At 42.9% G+C, this 24858-nt stretch overlaps 1 protein-coding gene across 2 annotated transcripts in view; it reads left to right on the top strand.

Annotated features, from left to right (window-relative positions):
- Positions 1–24858, top strand: part of LOC121550303 (BDNF/NT-3 growth factors receptor) — an 83723-nt gene that overhangs the window by 41241 nt on the left and 17624 nt on the right. The window contains exons 13-16 of one of the 2 annotated variants that reach the window (XM_041862517.2): positions 9580–9765; positions 15440–15570; positions 18380–18552; positions 24444–24684. In XM_041862517.2, coding sequence (XP_041718451.1) covers positions 9580–9765; positions 15440–15570; positions 18380–18552; positions 24444–24684 — 731 coding nt within the window. Of the gene's footprint in view, positions 1–9579; positions 9766–15439; positions 15571–18379; positions 18553–24443; positions 24691–24858 lie in introns of both variants that reach the window. The other variant, XM_041862515.2, reaches the window with a different exon arrangement.

Here is a 24858-nt window from a genome sequence, read left to right as displayed (position 1 = left end):
CGATGCGTTCTGCCTACAACCAAATCTCTTGCATAGTTCGTTTTGGTATGTTGCCACAGTAAAGGGAAACATTGATAGTTTTAACAGGGAAAACTCTAGAACAGTGGTCACCAACCTTTTCTGAGTCAAGGTCACTGAGTCAAAATGCAAGCCGAGATCTACCGCTCACCATTAACCAATTAAAAACAGTACTGTAGCAATGAGGTTTGTGCAGTAAGCTATAGGCCAAATACATTATCACCGCATATTGGCTTTGCTTGAATTGCCCTGCCAATGCATAATTTGAGGTAGGCTATATGATCACACCGGTAATAGATCCGTTGTTGTATTACTCCATTCATTATCCAAGATGGCGTAGCAGTGCGGTCGTGTTTTTTTCTGTGTCCTTGTGTAAATAGCCAGTTTTTTTGGTCTATTTTGTATGTAGCTCAGCTGGTAGAGCACGGCGCTTGTAACACCAAGGTAGTGGGTTCGATCCCCGGGACCACACGTACACAAAAAAAATTATGCACGCATGACTGTAAGTCGCTTTGGATAAAAGCGTCTGCTAAATGGCATATTATTATTATTATTATTGTATATATTTCTCAATTTGTACTTTTCATTCTTTAACTAAATCTACTTTCCTGCAACCCGCCTCACCCAACGTGGAAAGGATTCTATTATTTCTTTACAACTTTTATCAAGAACCTTAAGCTGAAACTAGTCTAGCTGCAACCGAATGGCTACTTGCTATTAGCCACCGTTAGCGTCTTCACCATTGTCCGTGGCCTGCACTACCCACCAGCCAGCTCTAGCTCTAGCCTAGACAATTTGTCGGCCAGTCTGCACAGCGTGCTATTGACCCAGAGCATATCGGATTTTCTGCCGGAATCACTGGACCCTAGCGCCGGATCATCGTAACCAGCTAGCTGCAACCAAATGGCTGTTGTCGTTGGCTAATTACCATTGCCCCTTAGCAAGCACCAGTTAGAGCTGAAAAATCTGGACCCCTACAAATCAGCTGGGCTAGACAATCTGGACCATTTCTTTCTAAAATTAGCCGCCGAAATTGTCGCAACCCCTGTTCAACCTCTCTTTCGTAACGTCTGAGATCCCCAGAGATTGGAAAGCTGCCGCGGTCATCCCCCTCTTCAAAGGGGGTGACACTCTAGATCCAAACTGTTACAGACCTATATCCATCCTGCCCTGCCTTTCGAAAGTTTTTGAAAGCCAAGTTAACAAACAGATCACCGACCATTTCGAATCCCACCGTACCTTCTCTGCTATGCAATCCGGTTTCCGAGCTGGTCATGGGTGCACCTCTGCCACGCTCAAGGTCCTAAACTATATTATAACCGCGATCGATAATAGACAGTACTGCGCAGCCGTCTTCATCGACCTGGCCAAGGCTTTCGACTCTGTCAACCACCGCATTCTTATTGGCAGACTAAATGTGGTCCTCTGTAGCTCAACTGGTAGAGCACGGCGCTTGTAACGCCAAGGTAGTGGGTTCGATCCCTGGGACCACCCATACACAAAAATGTATGCACGCATGACTGTAAGTCGCTTTGGATAAAAGCGTCTGCTAAATGGCATATTATTATTATTATAAATAGCCTTGGTTTCTCAAATGACTGCCTCGCCTGGTTCACCAACTACTTCTCAGATAGAGTTCAATGTGTCAAATCGGAGAGCCTGTTGTCTGGACCTCTGGCAGTCTCTATGGGGGTGCCACAGGGTTCAATTCTCGGGCCTTCTCTATTCTCTGTGTATATCAATGATGTTGCTCTTGCTGCTGGTGATGCTCGGATCCACCTCTATGCAGACGACATCATTTTGTATACATCTGGCCCTTCATTGGACACTGTGTTAACAAACCTCCAAACGAGCTTCAACACCATACAACACTCCTTCCGTAGCCTCCAACTGCTCTTAAACACTAGTAAAACTAAATGCATGCTCTTCAACCGAACGCTGCTTGCACCCGCCCACCCGAATAGAATAACTACTCTCGGCGGGTCTGACCTAGAGTATGTGGACAACTACAAATACCTAGGTGTCTGGTTAGACTGTAAACTCTCCTTCCAGACTCACATTAAGCATCTCCAATCAAAAGTTAGATCTAGAATCGGCTTCCTGTTTCGCAACAAAGCCTCCTTCACTCATGCTGCCAAACATGCCCTCGTAAAACTGACTATCCTACCAATCCTTGACTTCGGCGATGTCATTTACAAAATAGCCTCCAACACTACTCAGCAAATTGGATGTAGTCTATCACAGTGCCATCCGTTTTGTCACCAAAGCCCCATATACTACCCACCATTGTGACCTGTACGCTCTCGTTGGCTGGCCCTCACTACATATTCGTCGCCAAACCCACTGGCTCCAGGTCATCTATAAATCACTGCTAGGCAAATCCCTGTCTTATCTTAGCTCACTGGTCACCATAGCAACACCCACCCGTAGTCTGCGCTCCAGCAGGTATATCTCACTGGTCATCCCCAAAGCCAACACCTCCTTTGGCCGCCATTCCTTCCAGTTCTCTGCTGCCAATGACTGGAACGAACTGCAAAAATCTCTGAAGCTGGAGACTCTTATCTCCCTCACTAACTTTAGGCGTCAGTTGTCAGAGCAGCTTACCGATCACTGCACCTGTACACAGCCCATCTGTAATTATCCCATCCAACTACCTCATCCCCATATTGTTATTTATTTAGCTAATTTGCACCCCAGTATCTCTATTTGCACATCATCTTGTGCACATCTATCATTCCAGTGTTAATACTAAATTGTAACTATTTTGCACCATGGCCTATTCATTGCCTTACCTCCATAATTTACTACATTCGCACACACTGTATATATATTTTCTGTTGTATTTTTGACTTTGTTTTGTTTACCCCATATGTAACTCTGTGTTGTTGTTTTTATCGCACTGCTTTGCTTTATCTTGGCCAGGTCGCAGTTGTAAATGAGAACTTGTTCTCAATTAGCTTACCTGGTTAAATGAAGGTGAAATAAAATAAAATAAAAAACTTGGGAAGCACAGCTGAGTGAGCATACATTTAAATAATTTGCTTTGAATTTTAATGTTAATGGGCTGATGGTGCCTGCATCTGATGGTCAGTCTCAGTGGAGGGAGAGAGCAGCAGACTGAGGGGCCGCCTCTCAACATCCCTTGGCCCTTCCTTTCCTCCACTGACATTGACCAAAAAGGGACACCATCTTACATCTGGTGAAATTCGAGTCGCACCGCATTATTTCTGCCTCCTACACAAATTCATGTTGTTACTCCTATGAACAAAGAAAGTGAAATATTCCTCGATATTAAAAAAGCCACCAATAATAACAACAATGCAAGCCTATAGATACACTTTCCTACTCATGCATTACTTATAAAAGTGTTGAATACAAAGTGTTGACTGCTGAGTAAGAACTTAAACATAAACTCACTCATAGAAACAGCATCTCTTTGCTGTATTCGTTGACAGTCTCTCTCTAGTCATGGTTTTAAACGTTTTGAAATCTCACAGTATCAACTTTGCTGTAGCTTTCTTTTATGCCTGCTACGTTACTGCGGACATGGTCATCTGAGCCATCCAATTGGCTAGCGGTAGGCCTATAGCGCACTTAATTTGCTCTCTGGGCCCGCCAGGAAGGCAGACTTTGTACCTTCAGACACATGCAATGGTTCAAAATGGCAACAGTTCGCCTACCCGGCACGCAGGGCAGCTGAATCGGGTGCGCCTACCGCCAACAGCCTTGAGACAAATAAACAAAATAGGAACACAAGGCTTTACCGTTGTTTTTTTTACAGAAATGTTTGGCAATAGACTAGGAATACCTTGGAGATTGACCAGTTGATCACGATCAACCAGTTGGTGACCATTGCTCTAGAAAGTTGAGTAAAGTTAAATCTCGTGCTTCTCTCTGTGGGCCGATATTTCTGCGCGGCAGTCCCGGGGGAGCTGCGCGGCAGTCTCGGGGCTACTGCCCGCAGCTTAGAGGGAACATTGGTTACGTGTATGATCTGTGTAGTAATATTGTTTGTATCTCAGAAAGTCATTTGTATTGCTAGTTATAGCCTAATGTTAGCTAGCTAGCTAGCTAACATTGAACCTAGTTGGTTAGATTTAGCTACCTGCAGATTCATACAACAGCATTTCATGCATGGCGGCTAGCTATGACAATCCGTTTGTACTGTAGATATGGGTTTGGATTAATGTTCGTTGTTTAGCAAGCTAGCTAGTTAGCTACATGTCTATACATAAGATTTCACTTCGTCAGATGATTACATGGGGGTGATTACGGCCATCTATTGTATTTCATGAACATGTGTACATGTCTAGATAATAGCGACCCATCCACTTAGCTAGATGTGGCTGGGGGGTGGTTATAGCATTTATTTCACATTACCCATCAATTTAGGCAAGTGTGTCGGGTAAGCATCATCTAATATTTATACAATATTTTTATCTGGACTCATTCTATTTTTGATATTTCTACTATGCAAATATGCAAGTAACCATTTAACTGTACCATTTACACCTTCTGTATCCTGTGCATGTGACAAATAAACATAGCTTTTATTTGATATAATGTGTGTTTACCACAGACGGTAATGTAAAGAACAACATGACCTGCACCGAAGTCAGATTAGGATATAGGCCAAGTACTAGATAACGTGTATTTTTACTACTGCTTTTTGCTACTACTTTCACCACTTTTAGTCTTGACATTTTTGGTTGTTTACTACACTACCTTACTCTGTTTAGCACATGGCCTCACATGTGAATCCTTAAAGAGACGGGTGGGGCTAAGGCTTAAGAGGGTGTGAATGATGCTGAATGGGTGTAGACAAAGAAGAGCTCTCCAGTAGGTGTACCAAAACATTCAAGGGCCATTTTCTCAAAAGTGGGGTTACAAGTTTATCTACTTTCAAAGCAGAATTACTTTCCCATTCTTACTCAACTGCAGTGTATGATATACCATTTTGAAGTCTGTAATTTTATCCAATGTAAAAAAAAAAAAACATTTAAAATGTTGCTACATAAGACCGAATTGAGGTGGTGGATCACATATAAATAAAACATAGGAAAATCACATTTTTGATTGCACTTTTTTTCATTTTATGGTTGTTTTTCTATTGGAATATGTGTGTACACTCCGATATACAATATAAAATATGTTTTTATAGAGGCTGCTTGCTGGAATATCCAGGGCCAAGAGCCTCTTGTAAGTGTATTATGTGGTTGTTGTGCTATACATTATGGGATTGATTTCTGTAGTGTTTTTACGTCATATCCAAGAGGCATATTGAGGCTCACTCGTAGACAATAAAAACAAATGGAACTGTATATTAGTAGTCACTTAACATCATTGAAGTGAATGCTTTTTTCTCAAGTGTCCTCCCTCTCTGTCCTTCCTCCCCCTCTCCAGAGTGTGTGTTTGGGTTTTGTAGAAGCCCATCCACACACTCCGACCACACACAGGCCATGAGCGCAGCATGGACATGACTGACACACACACACACACACAGTTGCTGAAAGGGGGCAATTCAAAGCCCTCAATGACACTCGGACTGGATTGTCAAAATGTCAAACAGTATAGGGATGAACAATTTATGTTCTTTGCCTGTCTCTCTTTCTCTTCCCTTTTCATTATTCCTCCTCCCTCCACTCTACTCCATTTTCCCTCCTTTTCCTTCTCTCTCGTCACCTTTGCTTGTGTTGAGTGGGAGGAGGTGAGCTGGTTTCCTAGTGGCATATGAGAAGGTGAATGTGGTTTGTTTATTAAAAATAGAAAAGCACTGACAGAGAAAGAGAGCGAGAGAAATCTCTATTTTTACATGGAGGGGGTGTTTGGTTAGGAATCTGATATGCTGTTGACTGCAGCTAGGTCCTGTTCTGGCAGGTACTGAGAGGGCTGGATTCAGAGCCTGTATTTAAATTGCAGTGTAAATGAAATTGTATCCTTCCTTCTATCTCCATTAGTCTTCTCTCTCTCCCCCTATTCAATTAATTAATTTGCCCATCAACCCCCTGCCTATCTCCTTTCCCTCCATCTCTCCCTGCTCATAACCTTCCTTTCTCTATCCCTCCCCCTCTCCTCGCATTCCTCCTTACCCTTTTTTCTCTCCCCCTCCACCCCTCCTTTCCTTAGTGTATGTGAGATTGATAGATCACTTCCTGTGTTCAGCGGGGTTAGAGGTGCATTTAGAGAGCAAAATGATCGTGTTACCCTGCTGGAGGGCACGGGGGTGGCTGATAGGGGAGTGTCAGTGGACCAGAGTGGTGACAGGACACTTTGCCGGTCACTCTACATCACTGCCGGTTAGCACTGAGCACGTCTGAAATGGACGTTCAATCTCCTCAGCATCTCACCTAATTTTAACAACCCAGACATAATGCCATTTTAAACCGTTTAATACACTCCACATGTCCATAACCCCAGCAGCCCTTAAACCCCATGTCCAATAAATGTTCTGCTGCTGTCTGTCTGTCTAAGGAAGCGCGCCCAGCGAGCCAGAGGAGATCAATATAGTCAGCCAGGTCACCGGTGATACAAGTTAGTATTCGACGTCCGTCCATGTCTGAGGACGTCGGGAGATGATGTGGAAACCGGCCACTAAGCATCTGCCTTTGATTCCAAAGGTTGCAAGTTCGAATCCAGCGATAGAAAGTTGTTTTTGAGATTTTTGTTTTAAGCCTATCCTAAACCTTAACGCTTACCTTAACCAATCAGAGTTAATGCCTAACCTTAAGAATTTGGAGTTAATGCCTGAACTTAACCTTAAACACTTTGAAATTTGACGTTTGGAACAACTTCAAAATTTGACGTTTGAGAAACATGGATGAACGTCTAATTCTGATGTGAGACTGTGAGAGCTGGTTGATATAGTGATGGAGTCACACCCCAGTCCAGCCAGCCAGCCAGCCCACCCCACCCCAGCAGCGGAGCAGCTCTCTGTCTGTTAAATGGTGTTAGGTCAGAACCTGACCCCACTTACGCTTTTACCTACACCCCCCAGCCCCAAACGACTCCCCGCGGCCCACCGACCTGCTCTGTGGCCCCATTCCCTCCCCTCCCCTCCCTCCTCCAGGCTAAATAGAATTTATAACGATCTGACCCCGGACCTCACATTAAAAGTGAGCAGCCCCCCCACATACACACTCACTTACAGACAATAACCTGCTAGGGATGCTGTGTGTGTGTTTTTTTTATGCACATGCCCTCTAATGTCTTGGCTGAAAACCGTAACTCGCTAATTACTGTAGTATCTGGCGTTTGATTGAGATACAGAATGAGGAGAAGTTCATTACTCTCAGATTGTGTCAGGCCTAGAGTGTGTTTCTGTGGGGTTCAGAGAGGCCTGTATGTGGGCCTCCTGACGTCACGGTCTCTGGTAAGTCATATACATCATCCAACTGCCTGTCGTCTACCAGGCTGTGCACTGCAGGTCAACCTGATTAGACCAGCCGTGCTCAGAGGATCACTGCTCTCAGTCAGAGCAGTAGTGGCTCCACTGCCCAGAACAGTGGGGTCCAGTCAGATCCAAGATGGACGCCTCTCCAGTCTCAACAATGCATTGAAGTGCAGCCACTACTTTACAATATGGTGGCGTCATGGCTCTTCCTGAGGATGGAGGTGGAGAGGGGGGCATAATGGTGGCACATAATTTGAGCACCCACATGGGAGAGAGAAGCCTGTTTGCGGAGAAACCACTCAACACATTAGTGGTGGAGAATGAAAGAGCTCCTCTGTAGAGTGCTAGTGTCCTCGCCCTGCTTGAACCTCAAGTAGCAGAGAGAAGCCACGGGAGCCCAGCAAAGAAAGGCAGGACGAAAGAAGTCCGGTGTTATGAGATTGGAAAGTTTAGTTGGATTCTCAAACCGCCAGGAGGCAAGGCTCGCATTTAGTCATAAACTAGGACCCCTATAGAGGTTTTACTGGTCAGATGTCATGGTGAGGAAAAACTCCTGGCCTTAGTCAATATGAAATAGGGTAAATCATCCCAATACGGGATAGTTAACTTGCTAACCACTGCTCCACTAGGCTTAACCCTCTTGAGGGAGATCATAACTGCCTCTTTATTACCTTGGTAAGGGTCGCTACAATACTTTTCATGAGTGCTGCTGTCATGTGTCAGGGGTTATTGTGCTTCCTTCCAACACAATGCAGTGACTGTTTTCGACAGACCTGTGCTTTGACTTGTAGGAACATACCAGTCATTTTTCACCACAATCCAATGATCAGGGTGCATGCATGGAAGCATCAACCCACACACACACACTAGCACACAGACATACAAACACACACACACACACACACACACACAACCTTAGAAGCCTGCTGAGAGACAATCCTGCTTTGTTTTCTCTGTCCTTTTCAACTGCCTCCTCCTTCTTAGGAATGCACCACTGCCATGACTCTACTGCTCCAAAAACAACACTGTTGGGCGTGTGTATGTGTTCGTGTTTAGAGATTGAGACTGGGTGTATGAGAATAAGAGCTTAATTATTTCTTTTGGGATGGAAGTGGAAACCAGAGAAGAAACAAAGTTTGGTCCACAGAGAAATGATGGACAACAAAGGAATGAGCACAGGCTCAGCGTCAGACCATCATTCTCTCTCCACATTCACAAAGTACTCTATCAACACACTTTCTGTCACCATGACCTTAACTACTGCTGTACATTTATTGCCCATGAGGGGATACATAAATACAATTGAATAAAAAATTTTTTTAAAGAGGTAATTTGCAATTGCCAAATCCATTCATAGACTTGTAAATTCATGATATATGATCTTGAGGAACTTGACTGTAAATGCCTCATGAGCTTAGTTCTATTGTCTGATCTTGCATCCATAGCTGTCTATGCATTTGAGAGTGGTTACATTTCTCCAGCCCCATCCCTTAGCTGTTTACGGGAGGGGGAAAGTTGCCTAGTGATTAAGAGCGTTCGGCCAGTAACCGAAAGGTTGCTGGTTCGAATCCCCGAGTGGACTAGGTGAAAAGTCTGGCTGTGCCATTGAGCAAGGCACTTAACCATAATTGCTCCTGTAAGTCACTCTGGATAAGTGCGTCTGCTGAATGTAAAACTTAAAAATGTTTACCGAAACAGTGGTGGGGAATACACTGTTGTTGTTTGAACCACAGATTTCCCTTTTAAAGACAATTTTTCTGTTGGTGGGTCAGAGGAGACCAATGAAATCCTAGACAGTAACAATTCAAAATGTACTCAGAATGTACTATTTAACAATATTTGAGTATTACCTCTTGTAACATTGCATATAAAATGACGTTAAACCTGTATTACGTGCTTTGGATATGGGTTTTGACAATGAACAAGGACAGGTGTGGTGATTGGTAAGTAATTGAGATTTGTGCTTTTTGCTAAGACAAAAACATGCCTCCCCTTCCATTTGTTTCTTTCATTCTTCCACTTTCATTTTCCTCAAACACCATTTCTCCCTTCTCCCTTTCTCTTCTCTTCTCTTCTCCTCCTCTCTTCATCTCTTCTCTTCATCTCTCTCCTCTCTTTTACCTTCTCTCTCACACTTAATTCCACTCTCCTCGCTTTCTCTCCTCTCTCAGGTGCATCGTCTGTGATCAGTAACGATGACGACTCAGCCTCTCCTCTCCACCACGTGTCCAACGGCAGTAACACTCCGTCCTCCTCTGAAATGGGCCCAGACGCCGTCATCATCGGCATGACCAAGATCCCCGTCATCGAGAACCCTCAGTACTTCCGCAGCAACAGCATGCTTAAATCAGACACCTGTGAGTAGTACAACAAGACCATGGCTTACACACACACACACACGCACGGAGACAAGTATGCGACACCCATATGAATGGCTTTCTTTCACCACCAGTTCCTTTCAATGGGTAACAACATATTCTGACCAGACATAGCCTACTATAACAAAATAGACTAACTACGATCACGGATATCCTACCAACGGGACATTAAAAACTGTAATATCTTATGTTTTACCCGGTCGTGACTGAACGATGACATGGATAACATACAGCTGGCGGGATATACGCTGCATCGGCAAGATAGAACAGATGCCTCCGGTAAGACAAGGGGTGGTGGTCTGTGTATATTTGTAAAAAACAGCTGGTGCACGAAATCTAATATTAAGGAAGTCTCGAGGTTTTGCTCGCCTGAGGTAGAGTATCTCACGATAAGCTGTAGACCACACTATTTACCAAGAGAGTTTTCATCTATATTTTTCGTAGCTGTCTATTTACCACCACAAACCAATGCTGGCATTAAGATTGCACTGAATGAGCTGTATAAGGCCATAAATCAACAGGAAAACGCTCATCCAGATGCAGCGCTCCTAGTGGCCGGGGACTTTAATGCAGGGAAACTTAAATCCGTTCTACCTAATTTCTACCAGCATGTTAAATGTGCAACCAGAGGAAAAAAAACTCTAGACCACCTTTACTCCACACACAGAGACGAGTACAAAGCTCTCCCTCGCCCTCCATTTGGCAAATATGACCATAACTCCATCCTCCTGATTCCTGCTTACAAGCAAAAACTAAAGCAGGAAGCACTCATCAATAAGGAAGTGGTCAGATGATGCAGATGCTAAGCTACAGGACTGTTTTGCTAGCACAGACTGGAAAATGTTCCGGGATTCTTCTGATGGCATTGAGGAGTGCACCACATCAGTCACTGGCTTCATCAATAAGTGCATTGATGACGTCATATGTACATACCCCAACCAGAAGCCATGGATTACAGGCAACATCCGCACTGAGCTAAAGAGTAGAGCTGCCGCTTTCAAGGAGTGGGACTCTAACCCAGACGCTTATAAGAAATCCCTCTATGCCCTCCGACGAACCATCAAACAGGCACAGCGTCAATACAGGACTAAGATTGAATTGTACTACACCGGCTCCGACGCTCGTCGGATGTGGCAGGGCTTGCAAACTATTACAGACTACAAAGGGAAGCACAGCCGCGAGCTGCCCAGTGACACGAGCCTACCAGACTAGCTAAATTACTTCTATGCTCGCTTCGAGGCAAGCAACACTGAAGCATGCATGAGAGCATCAGCTGTTCCGGATGACTGTGTGATCACGCTCTCCGTAGCCGATGTGAGTAAGACCTTTAAACATGTCAACATTCACAAGGCCGCAGAGCCAGACAGATTACCTTGACGTGTACACCGAGCATGCGCTGACCAACTGGTAATTGTCTTCACTGACATTTTCAACCTGTCCCTGACTGAGTCTGTAATACAAACATGTTTCAAGCAGACCACCATAGTCCCTGTGCCCAAGAACACTAAGGTAACCTGCCTAAATGACTACCGACCAGTAGCACTCACGTCTGTAGCCATGAAGTGCTTTGAAAGGCTGGTCATGGCTCACATCAACACCATTATCCCAGAAACCCTAGACCCACTCCAATTTGCAAACCGCCCCAACAGATCCAAAGATGATGCAATCTCTATTGCACTCCACACTGCCCTTTCCCACCTGGACAAATGTGAGAATGCTATTCATTGACTACAGCTCAGTGTTTAACACCATAGTGCCCTCAAAGCTCATCACTAAGCTAAGGACCCTGGGACTAAACACTGGATCCTGGACTTCCTGACGGGCCGCCCCCAGGTGGTAAGAGTAGGTAACAACACATCTGCCACGCTGATCCTCAACACGGGGACCCCTCAGGGGTACTCAGTCCCCTCCTGTACTCCCTGTTCACCCATGACTGCATGGCCAGGCACGACTCCAACACCATCATTAAGTTTGCCGATGACACAACAGTGGTAGGCCTGATCACCAACAACGATGAGACAGCCTAGAGGGAGGAGGTCAGATACCTGGCCGTGTGGTGCCAGGATAACAACCTCTCCATTAATGTGATCAATTACCTCGACGAACATGTGCCCCCGCACATTGACTCTGTACCAGTACCCCCTGTATATAGCCTCGCTACTGTTATTTTACTGCTGCTCTTTAATAATTTTTTGTTATCTATTTTTTACTTGACACTTATTTTTCTTAAAACTGCATTGTTGGTTAAGGGCTTGTAAGTAAGCATTTGACTGTAAGGTCTACACCTGTTGTATTCGGCGCATGTGACATACAATTTGATTTGATTTGTAGCGAAGAAGAGTAACCTGCAGACTAGGAGATCTCAGGGGATCTGAGTGCTGATGTGACCATGAATCTGTTACACCAACACATATTTTAGATGCCATCTAAGAACCCACACCTGAATGTGCGTATGCATGGGTTGCCATAGCAACACCATCTCTGCTGCTATGGAAATGGCCTTGGAGCTGCTGATAAAATGTGTTGAGTGGGACAGGACACGTTCTCTCTCTCTCTCTGTGTGTGTGTGACAAACACACACAAACACACGAAGTTGTACAGACTGACATTTTATTTCAAAAAATTTATTGGCTGGCCTCCCGAGTGGCGCAGCGGTCTAAGGTATTTGGAATGTTATTAGGATCCCCATTAGCTGTTGCAAATGCAGCAGCTACTCCTCCTGGGATCCACACGAAACATGACATAATACAGAACATGAATAGACAAGAGCAGCTCAAGGACAGAACTACATACATTTTTTTAAAGGCACACGTAGCGTACATATCAATACATACACACAAACTATCTAGGTCAAATAGGGGAGAGGCGTTGTGCTGTGAGGTGTTGTTTTATCTGTTTTTTGAAACCAGGTTTGCTGTTTATTTGAGCAATATGAGATGGAATGGAGTTCCATGCAATAATGGCTCTATATAATACTGTACACTTTCTTGAATTTGTTCTGGATTTGGGGACTGTGAAAAGACCCCTGGTGGTATGTCTGGTGGGGTAAGTGTGTATGTCAGACCTTTGTGTAAGTTGACTATGGAACAATTTGGGATTTTCAACACATTCATGTTTCTTATAAAAAGAAGAAGTGATGCAGTCAGTCTCTCCTTAACTCTTAGCCAAGAGAGACTGGCATGCATAGTATTTATATCAGCCCTCTGATTACAATGAAGAGCAAGATGTGCCGCTCTGTTCTGGGCCAGCTGCAGCTTAACTAGGTCTTTCCTTGCAGCACTCGACCACACGACTGGACAATAATCAAGATTAGACAAAACTAGAGCCTACAGAACTTGCTTTGTGGAGTGTGGTGTCAAAAAAGCAGAGCGTCTCTTTATTACGGACAGACCTCTCCCCATCTTTACAACCATTGAATCTATAGTTTTTGACCTAAAATCTCCAAAAGTCCCCACAAACATAGTAAAACAAGGACAATTTTCCCTCGTGGGGACATTTCCCACCTCCCCATGAGGACAAAGGATATATTAAAATTAAGGGTTAGGTTTAGTGTTAGGGTTGCAATTAGAGTTAGAATTAGGGTTAGGAGTTAGGTTTAGGGTTTGAGTGAGGGTTACAGGTTAAGGTTATGTTTAGTGTTAGGGTTAGGGTTATGGTAAGAAAAGGGTTAGGGTAAGGGTTAGGGAAATTAGGATTTTGAATGGAAATTAATTTTAGGTCCCCATGAGGATAGAAGAACAAATCGTGTGTGTGTGTATGTGTGTGTGCACGTGTGCATGTATGTGCATGTCTGTCTCCAGTTTCTTCTCCTGTCTGGGTCAATGGAGAGAAGGCTGTGGTCTGACTGGTCTCTGCAGCCCAAAAAAATAGATTCATAAAATGTCAGTCAATGACACTCAATACTGTACAACTTAGTATATGTGTGTGGTCGTGTGCGCGCGCATGTGTGTCTGTAAATGTGGTATTCACTTTGATGAGGAAGAGATAAACAGTGTAGGTAAGGTATTCTGTCAGGGGTGTGGGTGTGACTAATATCTTAGAAAAATATCAATGGCCTCCATTAGTTTGTCCACTTCATTAGAGTGGACAGAGCTCATTAAGAACGGGAGAGACACATACACACACACACACACACACACACACACACACACACACACACACACACACACACACACACACACACACACCGGCTGATAGACACACTCACAGATACAAATGCACTGTCAACTTGCATGTCTTGCAACTGAAAGATTAAAGGCCGGCGCAACAGAGGTTTCCTCCTTTGCTAGTGCAGTCTACTCTTCTCTCAACCCCTGTTTCTTCCTCTTGTTCTCTCCATCCTGGTCTCTGGGTTTAGAAGGATTAACATTGTACTGGAAAATTTGATTCACAAATGTATTTTTACCAGGATGTTTACTTGCAGAAGGGCTGTCCTCCTGTGGAAATTCTCCCATTCACCCATGACATCAGAACACAGGGACTAAAGTCTAAAGCCAACCCCTATCCCACCATCCAGAAGTGAGGCTTTGGAAAAGCACAACTAGTTAGCTGAAACTAGAGAGGATGAGAGACAGTGGAAGGGGGGTGGATTTGGACAGGGAACATGCCTCTTGTTGACATGTATATATTACATACTTACAGAGAATGATAAAAGAGTACATGTGTAGAGTTTGGTTGTGTAAATGTACATTTACTGTACATTAATTGGCGGTAATTGTTGAGTTGTATGGATGTAATGGTTGTAATGGTGAAAATAAGTGAGTTTTAAATTGAAAGTATTTGTGTAACCATGCTATTATGTTTGGGAAAGAAGATAATTAGTGAGCAATGGTAACGAGTTGTGGCTTTTGTGGATAGATGTTCTGGGAACTGTGGGAACTTACATGTAATTAATTCCCTGAGCTGTTGTTTTGGCAGATGTGATGTCATCAGGTTCACACACACACAAAGCTGTGCTCAGGTCTTGAGTCTGTATGTGCTGGTCTAATGGCCTAGGCTCTTTCTCTCCCTGTCTCTTTACATAATATTGGGTTATGGTTGTCAGTAAGTTAGTGCAGATCGATGCAGCTTCAAAGTCTAGCCCTCTGTAATGCAATAGCCTGAGTGGTGAGCTTTCCTTCAAATGCATTTCTTAATCAGATCAGAAATAAATCTTGATGGTTTGTGTCCGGGTCCACTATTTTTCTCTCTGAAGACAGTAACCTGCTGATGAATATGTTTTGGTGTTCTCCACTTTCCTCGCGCTGTAGAGGGAGGCCTTGGTTGAGTTAAGTGGGTGCAGAGCATCTACAGTATATGGCTGCATGAAAACCGCTCTGGGAGAAAGCACTGGGAAAAGCCTGCTACTTTATTACCACCAGCCTGATCTCAGCATTTGTTCAGTCAAAAATCGCTGTTTCAAATAGACTTTCAAACATAAATTTTTGACGATTCCCACTATAGTAAAACTCACTTTCAGTTGAAAATACAGTGATTAGACAATACAGCTCACCACCATAAATATAAATAAAATAGTAGATAGATCATTCGGTGCAACCAATGATGGCTCCCAGTCCCCTTATCCAACCATCAGCCATCTCTTACCATCTATGATACATCCATTTTAGGAAGTCACACTGATATCCGTAATAACTAGGTTCTCTCTGTCTTGCAGTTGTCCAGCACATCAAGAGGCACAATATAGTGCTGAAGAGGGAGTTGGGAGAAGGGGCATTTGGCAAGGTTTTCCTGGCCGAGTGCTATAACTTGTCTCCTGAGCTCGACAAGATCCTGGTGGCTGTCAAGGTAACACTGCTCATTACTGTATATCACAACCTACTGTAGGCTACATTGTTTGGCCAATTTCCAAATGGACTCCTAACCCCTAACCCCCTAACAGTCCTGTAAGAAAATCTGCCAATAGCATGCTTCCACCAAGAATTCCAGCATTCCAAGTCTGTGGTGAAACGAGATCTTATTGGAGAGTTTTCATAAAAAATACATGACATGATGGGAAAGAAACCCCCTCCCCCTGACTTCCTGTCCTTTCTGTGTCCCACTGTGGGACTCCCACAGTATTCTAAGTGTGAAGTGGGGCTTTTCTGTATATACTAGCAACCTGCCATTGAAGATGATAGATGTGACTTGGCACTTACCAAGTTGCCGTCTCTATGGTCTAACATACTCATATCCACTAATGGTAATGGTTTTACAAGAAAACATTGGACAGGCATGCAGCAATATAGGCTAGGCTACCATGTTTATGGAAAAATACACAAGGGAGCCATCGATCAAGATACAGAACAGTAATATTAGTGATATTAGCTAATGCATTGGCAGTCATGAAAAGATGCTAGAAGTCACACAGGCAATCAAACGCACCAATGTCCTCGCGGTCATACAATATCATAGGTAAATCACGTTCAGGGGTGAGTTTCCTGAAAGCTATGTGTGAACAAACTTCTACTGTATGTGTGAACAAACTTCAGAATTCGTAAAAAGAAGCACTTCAATGTTGGGTCATTCGTGCACGGACGTGCAGTAGCCCTAGACTGCCTTGCCGCTCCCAGGGACTGCCATGCAGAGCGCAGAAGAACTATCAGCCCACGGAGAGAAGCACAAGATTGAACTTCACTCAACTTTCTAGAGTTTTCCCTGTTAGTTAACACTATCAACGTTCCCCTTTACTGTGGCAATTGTGATCGAATCAACGTAATATTAGCCACATTCAGTGCAACATACTGAAACAAAACAAACTATGCAAGAGATTTTGTTGTAGGCAGAACGCATCGGACTAGGATTCTATTGTGCAAGACTCATCCTGTACTCTACACAGACCGGTGCGGCATAACCAATCAGAGCTGCAGAAGGCCTATATGCAAATAGACCATTACCATATATGGATCTCAGTGGAGAACGGCTCATAATAATGGCCGTAACGGAACAAATGGAATGGCATCAAACACCTGGGAACCATGGAAACCATGTGTTCGATGTATATGATACCATTCCGCTCCAGTCATTACCACGAGCCCGTTCTCCCCAATTAAGGTGCCACCAACCTCCTGTGATGGATCTGTGCCATTTACTTTGAACTGGACTGTGTTTACAGCTGTGGTCGTGAGTAGATGTGCTTGTTTTGAGATCAAAGCAAGAGCTGCATGTAGCACATTTCATATCCTTTGCTAGTTAGTGAGCTATTAGCCCAGTTATAGATAATTTGTAGTCAGCAACAGGGGCGTAATTGCTTCCTACAAGAGCACAAAACGTGTACATTTCTAGACGTCTTTGAAAAGTGAGTCAGTTAAAGAGCTTTTTTTGTCTTAAAGGGGCAGTGTTGTATTTTGAGACAGGCTTGAATAAGCTAAGTAGCCAATAGGCAGAGGGTAGCATAATTTGTCTGATTCTCTGTAATAATGGTATGGGAATAATAATGCATTTTATTTTGTAAAGTGGTTTCTTGCATCAAACAAGTGGATAAACAGGTTAATGTCAAGCCCTTAATGTTTTTTTTTTCAAAAGTCTCATGGAATGTAGGCCTACATTGAACACCACACATTGGCAGCTACTGTAGGCTGAATGGTAGAACAGCTATTTCCATGTTAAAATATTATGGGATGCATTTTCTCCATTGTTTTTGATGGTAGACCACTCTGGTAGGCCTGCATTATGATAAAAAAGCCAGAGTAGCCTACTTGGCCACTGTTAAAACTGTAACTTAAAGCAGCTACAGCCTCAGTTTTACAGAATTTTCACAACGTTCAGGTTTGCGCTCAGCAGACCTGAAATTTGTTCAGTGACAATTTTATTTGAGGGAACATTGCCCAAGTCCATTTCTGTTCTGATCATAATGATGAGTCCTGTTTCCTGGAATGTAATTAGTTGAACATGGCGGTGGATTAACCAATTTTTCTGGCATCTCAGTATTCAAGCTGGGGGTCAGAACAGAGGGTCAGCCTTTGGCTTCCTTAGCTCTCTCCTGTTCCTATTTGTAAACGGACCCTTCAGTTCTCTGTAAGCACAAAACACCCTATATACTCATATACCCACTATCTGTAGGACCAAATAAATTATTCATTCAGAATATTTTCTATATATTTCTGTAGATATGAATATTGGCCCATATCACTTACATTTCCTGAAACTCTCTCTCTTCATCCCTCTCTGTTTCTCTCGTTCCCTCTCTCTCTCTCTCTCTCTCTCTCTCTCTCTCTCTCTCTCTCTCTCTCTCTCTCTCTCTCTCTCTCTCTCTCTCTCTCTCTCTCTCTCTCTCTCTCTCTCTCTCTCTCTCGCATTTGCCTCTGCACTATTATCGCTATGACAGATTTCATGAAAATAGCAAAGATCAGAACACGAGAACCAACAACACTGCTTCTGTAAACAATGTCACAGTAATCAAGGATACATCACCTCTGCTTGGTCATTGCCAATAAGCTAACATTGTGGGCTATGGTTAGGTTTCTCTAACTCATTTTTACTTTAAGTCTGCACTTGAGCCAAAAACATCTTATGGCAGAATATTACCCTCTCAGTAAACATTTCTCAAACTCAGTGTGCATGTAGTGAGTTCTGAGTAAACGTAGGTAGTAACCTTTGTGTGTGTGTGTGTGTTCAGACCCTGAAAGAGGCCAGTGAGAATGCGAGGAAGGACTTCCACCGAGAGGCCGAGTTGCTGACCAACCTGCAGCACGAGCACATCGTCACCTTCTACGGTGTGTGTGTGGAGAGCGATCCCCTCATCATGGTGTTTGAGTACATGAAGCACGGGGACCTCAACAAGTTCCTCAGGTAAACCATTCTTTGGGCATGTTCAAATAAGGCATATACTGCATAAAAGCCCACTTTTAATGACACTGCTAGCTTATTTTGGGTTAACTTTTTTAAACTCCAAGCACAGATAGGACAGATGGAAATTCATTTCCTTAGCATTAATCATGCCTAATTAATTTTTTATTGTGACACGGCATCAGTGAGATTCAAACCTATTATCTTCTGTTCTCTATTGATGGAATTAGTCCACTGCGACACCAGGATGAAGCTAGCATGCCATGTTAATTTACACATACAAAGCTGTTCATTTTAGTCTATTCAAACAGCCCCCATTTCAAAGTAAACAAAGCGCTCAATTAGTGGGCGGCAGGCGCGGCCAACATACCTGAACACACTTAACAAGATAGAGGATAGAGAGAGTTTTGTTGTTGCTGAGAACAGAATATATATGTTTTTCTCGTTCTCTGAACGTTACTAAAGTTTCCTTGTTGTTTTTATGGAAAGTTTTCTTAACGTTCTGAGAACGGAATGTATATGTTTTTAAATAACATTCTTAGAACGTTTTCTGAACGTTACCAAAGTTCCTTGTGGTTTTTATGGAAAGTTTTCTTAATGTTCTCGGAACAATTTGGAACATGACTTTAAATAGAACCATGAGGAAACCTTTATGAAACATTATGCTGAAGTACTGAAATTCCCACAGAAGAATGTTGTTTCCTAACGTTCTTGGAACAATTTGACAGCATTACTTTAAATAGAACCACAAGGAAACCTGTAGGGAAACGTTATGCTGAAGTACTGAATGTCCCACAGAAGAACGTTGTTTCTTAACGTTCTATGAACTATTTGAGAACATTCCCAATGTCAAATCAGATGGAGAATGTTTCTAGAACATTACCCTCATTGAAATATAAATGTAACCATGTTTGAACTTTTAGGAAAAGTTTGGTTCAAATATATATATATATTTTTTTGTCAAGTTCCTTAATTACTGCAGTCTTAAACAAATTTAGTTTGAAACAAAAGTATACACCTCACACACATGGTTATGGTTAAAAAAAAAGAAGACACCTGTACCATGTCAGATATAGAGTTGAAATATATGTAATTTTATTTTATTTATTTATATTCCATTTTGAGTTTGCATCCCAATATTACACTGTATATACATCACAGAAGATTGAAATGTAACAAAACTGTTTGACATAGAAACACCGGATTTTATCGGGTTTTTGGAAATAATCTTGATGAATTATGACATTATGAAAAAGATGAATAACAGTCCACCCATGAGGCCAAAGAGGGTGATTTTGGTCATTTGTATTTATTAGGGATCCCCGTTAGCTGTTGCTAAGGCAGTATTTGGACCGTCTAAGGCACTTACATTACACATAAAACAAAAGATAAAACAGTACATCATATAACATTATTACACCACTACATATCTACGATACAAAATGTATAATACCACCATACAACAATATTACAATGTACAGTGCCTTCGGAAAGTATTCAGACCCTTTGACTTTTTCCATATTTTGTTACGTTACAACCTTATTCTAAAATTGATTAAATAAAATATCATCCTCAGCAATCTACACACAATACCCCATAATGAAAAAGCAAAAACTGATTTTTAGCTATTTTTGTGCATCCTGTTTCCATTAAACATCCTTGAGATGTTTCTACAACTTGATTGGAGTCCACCTGTGGTAAATTCTATTGATTGGACATGTTTTGGAAAGGCACACACCTGCTATGTTAGGTCCCACAGTTGAAAGTGCATGTCAGAGCAAAAACCAAGCCATGAGGTCGAAGGAATTGTCTGTAGAGCTTCGAGACTTGATTGTGTCGAGGCACAGATCTGGGGAAGGGTACCCAAAACAATTCTGCAGCATTGAAGAACACAGTGGCCTCCATCATTCTTAAATGGAAGAAGTTTGGAACCTCCAAGACGCTTCCTAGAGCTGGCTGCCCGGCCAAACTGAACAATCGGGGTAGAAGGGCCTTGGTCAGGGAGGTGACCAAGAACCTGATGGTCACTCTGACAGAGCTCCAGAGTTCCTCTGTGGTGATGGGAGAACCTTCCAGAAGGACATTCATCTCTGCAGCACTCTGCCAATCAGGCCTTTATGGTAGAGTGGCCAGACGGAAACCACTCCTCAGTAAAATGCACATGACAGCCCGCTTGGAGTTTGCAAAACCTAAAGTCTCTCAGACCATGAGAAACAAGATTCTCTGATCTGATGAAACCAAGATTGAACTCTTTGGCCTGAATGCCAAGCGTCAAGTCTGGAGAAAACCTGGCACGATCCCTATGGTGAAGCATGGTGGTGGGAGATCCTTAATGAGAGATCCTTAATGAACACCTGCTCCAGAGCGCTCAGGACCTCAGACTGGGGTGAAGGTTCACCTTCCAACAGGACAACGACCCTAAGCACACAGCCAAGACAACGCAGGAGTGGCTTCGGGACAAGTCTCTGAATGTCCTTGTGTGGCCCAGCCAGAGCCCGGACTTGAACCCGATCGAACATCTCTGGAGAGACCTGAAAATAGCTGTGCAGCGACACTCCCCATCCTACCTGACACAGCTTGAGAGGATCTGCAGAGAAGAATGGGAGAAACTCCCCAAATACAGGTGTGCCAAGCTTGTAGCGTCATACCCAAGACGGGTCGAGGCTGTAATCGCTGCCAAAGGTGCTTCAACAAAGTACTGAGTAAAGGGTCTGAATGCTTATGTAAATGTCATATTTCATGTTTACCCTGTTCTGAGACAATTGTAATTTTCCTAAGTCCCTCTTTGTGGCACCTGACCACACTACCGAACAGTAATCCAGGTAGGACCTGCCTTGTTGATAGTGTTGTTAAGAAGGCAGAGTAACGCTTTATTATGGACAGACTTCTCCCCATCTTAGCTACTGTTGTGTCAATATGTTTTGACCATGACAGTTTACAGTCCAGGGTTACTCCAAGCAGTTTAGTCACCTCAACTTGCTCAATTTCCACATTATTCATTACAAGATGTAGTTGAGGTTTAGGGTTTAGTGAATGATTTGTCCCAAATACAATGCTTTTAGTTTTGGAAATATTTAGGACTAATTTATTCCTTGCCACCCATTCTGAAACTAACTGCAGTTCTTTGTTAAGTGTTGCAGTCATTTCAGTCGCTGTAGTAGCTGACGTGTATAGTGTTGAGTCATCCGCATACAGACACACTGGCTATACTCAAGGCCAGTGGCATGTCATTAGTAAAGATTGAAAAAAGTAAGGGGCCTAAACAGCTGCCCTGGGGAATTACTGATTCTACATGGATTATGTTGGAGAGGCTTCCATTAAAGAACACCCTCTGTGTTCTGTTAGACAAGTAACTCTTTATCCACAATATAGAAGGGGGTGTAAAGCCATAATACATACGTTTTTCCAGCAGCAGACTATGATCGATAATGTCAAAAGCCATACTGAAGTCTAACAAAACAGCCCCCACAATCTTTTTATCATCAATTTCTCTCAGCCAACCATCAGTCATTTGTGTAAGTGCTGTCCATGCTGAAAGTCTGTTGTCAATTTGTTTACTGGAAAATAACATTGTATCTGGTCAAACACAATTTTTTCCAGAGGTTTCCTAAGGGTTGGTAACAGGCTGATTGGTCGGCTATTTGAGCCAGTAAAGGGGGCTTTACTATTATTGGGTAGCAGAATGACTTCTGCTTCCCTCCAGACCTGAGGGCACACTTTCTAGTATACTTAAATTGAAGATATGGCAAATAGGAGTGGCAAGATCATCTGCTATTATCCTCAGTAATTTTCCATCCAGGTTATCAGACCCCGGTGGCTTGTCATTGTTGATAGACAACAATAATTTGTTCACCTCTTCCACACTCACTTTCATTATTTGGTCAGATATACTTGGATGTGTAGTGTCAGCAGTTGTTGCTGGCATGTCATGCCTAAGTTTGCTATTCTTGCCAATGAAAAAATCATTGAATTTGTTGGCAATATCAGTGGGTTTTGTGATGAATGAGCCATCTGATTCAGTGAATGATGGAGCCGAGTTTGCCTTTTTTCCCAACATTTCATATAAGGTGCTCCAAAGCTTTTTATTATCATTCTTTAAATCGTTTATTTTTGTTTCATAGTATAGTTTCTTTTTATTTAGTTTAGTCACATGATTTCTCAATTTGCAGTACGTTTGCCAATCGGTTGGGCTGCCAGACTTATTTGCCATACCTTTTGCCTCATCCCTCTCACCATACAATTTTTAAATTCCTCATCAATCCAAGGGGATTTAACCGTTTTTACAGTCATTTTCTTAATGGGTGCATGTTTATTAGTAACTGGAATAAACAATTTCATAAATGTGTCAAGTGCAGCGTCTGGTTGCTCCTCATCACACACCACAGACCAGCAAATATTATTTACATCATCAACATAAGAATCACTACTAAACATATTGTATGACCTCTTATACACTATATTAGGCCCAGCCTTTGGAACTTTGGTTTTCCTAGATATGGCTACTATATTGTGATCACTACCTCATATGGATTTGGATACTGCTTTAAAGCTAATTTCTGCAGCATTAGTAAAGATGTGATCAATACATGTTGATGATTTCATTCCTGTGCTGTTTGTAACTACCCTGGTAGGTTGACTGACAACCTGAACCAGGTTGCAGGCACTAGTTACAGTTCAACGTTTTTTCTTGAGTGGGCAGCTTGATGAAAGCCAGTCAATATTTAAATCACCCAGAAAATATATTTCTCTGTTGAATTCACATACATTATCAAGCATTTCACACATATTATCCAGGTACTGACTGTTAGCACTTGGTGGTCTATAGCAGCTTCCCACAAGAATGGGCTTTAGGTGAGGCAGATGAACCTGTAGCCATATTACTTCAACAGTATTTAACATTGAGATCCTCTCTAAGCTTTACAGGAATGTGGTTCTGAATATAGACCGCAACACCGCCCCCATTGGCATTTCTGTCATTTATGTAGATGTTATAACCATGTATTGCTACCACTGTATCATCAAAGGTATTATCTAAGTGAGTTTCAGAGATAGTCAGAATATGAATGTCATCTGTTAAAAGCAAGTTATTGACTTCATGAACCTTGTTTCTTAGGCTACATATGGTAGTATGGGCTATTTTTAGGACTTTTCTGGGTTGCTTGATTGTTTTTAATGCTTTACTGGGAAGCTTATCAGAAGTAAACTTGCTCACATTATTTGTATTGGAGCTGATAGTGCACGGTGAGCTGCACACAGTGGACTTCCTACTAGGGCACTCCGCCTCAGTGCTAACAGTGTAACTCTAGTTCATAGGCACATGATTACTGCATACAATAGCTGTAGGATCAACAGAGGTATTCAGGGCAGTTAGGGGGACATACATTAAGTTACTTACATTGTGTCTGCCAATGCCCCTAGGATAATGTACATTTGATACAGCATTATGACAACTCAGCGTCACAATGGTAGGGATTAACTGAGCTGGTCTTGGGTCATTGATAAGTCATTGTCTCAACGCAGCCTTGAAATGCGTGGACAGAGTCCAGGAGCCAAGATGATTTGGATCGATTCCGTCATTCCTGTAGAGTATCTTCTGTTTCCAGAAGGTGTCAAAGTTATCTATAAAAGTGATTCCAACAGAGCTACAGCAATCTTTTAGCCAGGTGTGTAATGCCAATAGCCATTGACTGCAGAAAAGGGCTACATATGCTGAGAATGTTCTAAGCCAAGCAACTATCCTGCACCATTCCTAGGAAGTTGTGGGAAAGTTGTATGCAAAATAACAATAGAACAACCATGCTCTCACTAAGTTCTAAGAAACATATGGGATGTCACATTTCTGGTGGTGATTTGTAATTTCAATGTATTTTCTCTCCCCTCCTCTCCTTCTGTAGGGCTCACGGTCCCGACTCTGTGATGATGGGTGACGGTCCGACAAACCGACCCGTGGAGCTGACCCAGTCCCAGATGCTGCACATCGCCCAGCAGATCGCTGCAGGCATGGTTTACCTGGCCTCCCAGCACTTTGTCCACCGAGACCTGGCCACACGTAACTGTCTGGTGGGAGAGAACCTGCTGGTGAAGATCGGTGACTTCGGCATGTCCCGAGACGTGTACAGTACGGACTACTACAGGGTAAGTGTATGTGTCGCCCTCTTTTTTCTTGGCCTCCTATTACCCCCTTTGCATGGGCCTCTCTCTCTCCCTGCATGGGCATGACTCGATCAGTAGGCCCTGGGCATGGTATGTTCAATACCTAGGAGATGATTAGAAGATGGAAGCTGTATAGAGCAGTGTTTCTGAATGTTC

Source organism: Coregonus clupeaformis, chromosome 18 (assembly GCF_020615455.1).
Source record: "Coregonus clupeaformis isolate EN_2021a chromosome 18, ASM2061545v1, whole genome shotgun sequence".
Taxonomy (NCBI): domain Eukaryota; kingdom Metazoa; phylum Chordata; class Actinopteri; order Salmoniformes; family Salmonidae; genus Coregonus; species Coregonus clupeaformis.
This window is presented reverse-complemented; position numbering and strand designations above follow the sequence as displayed.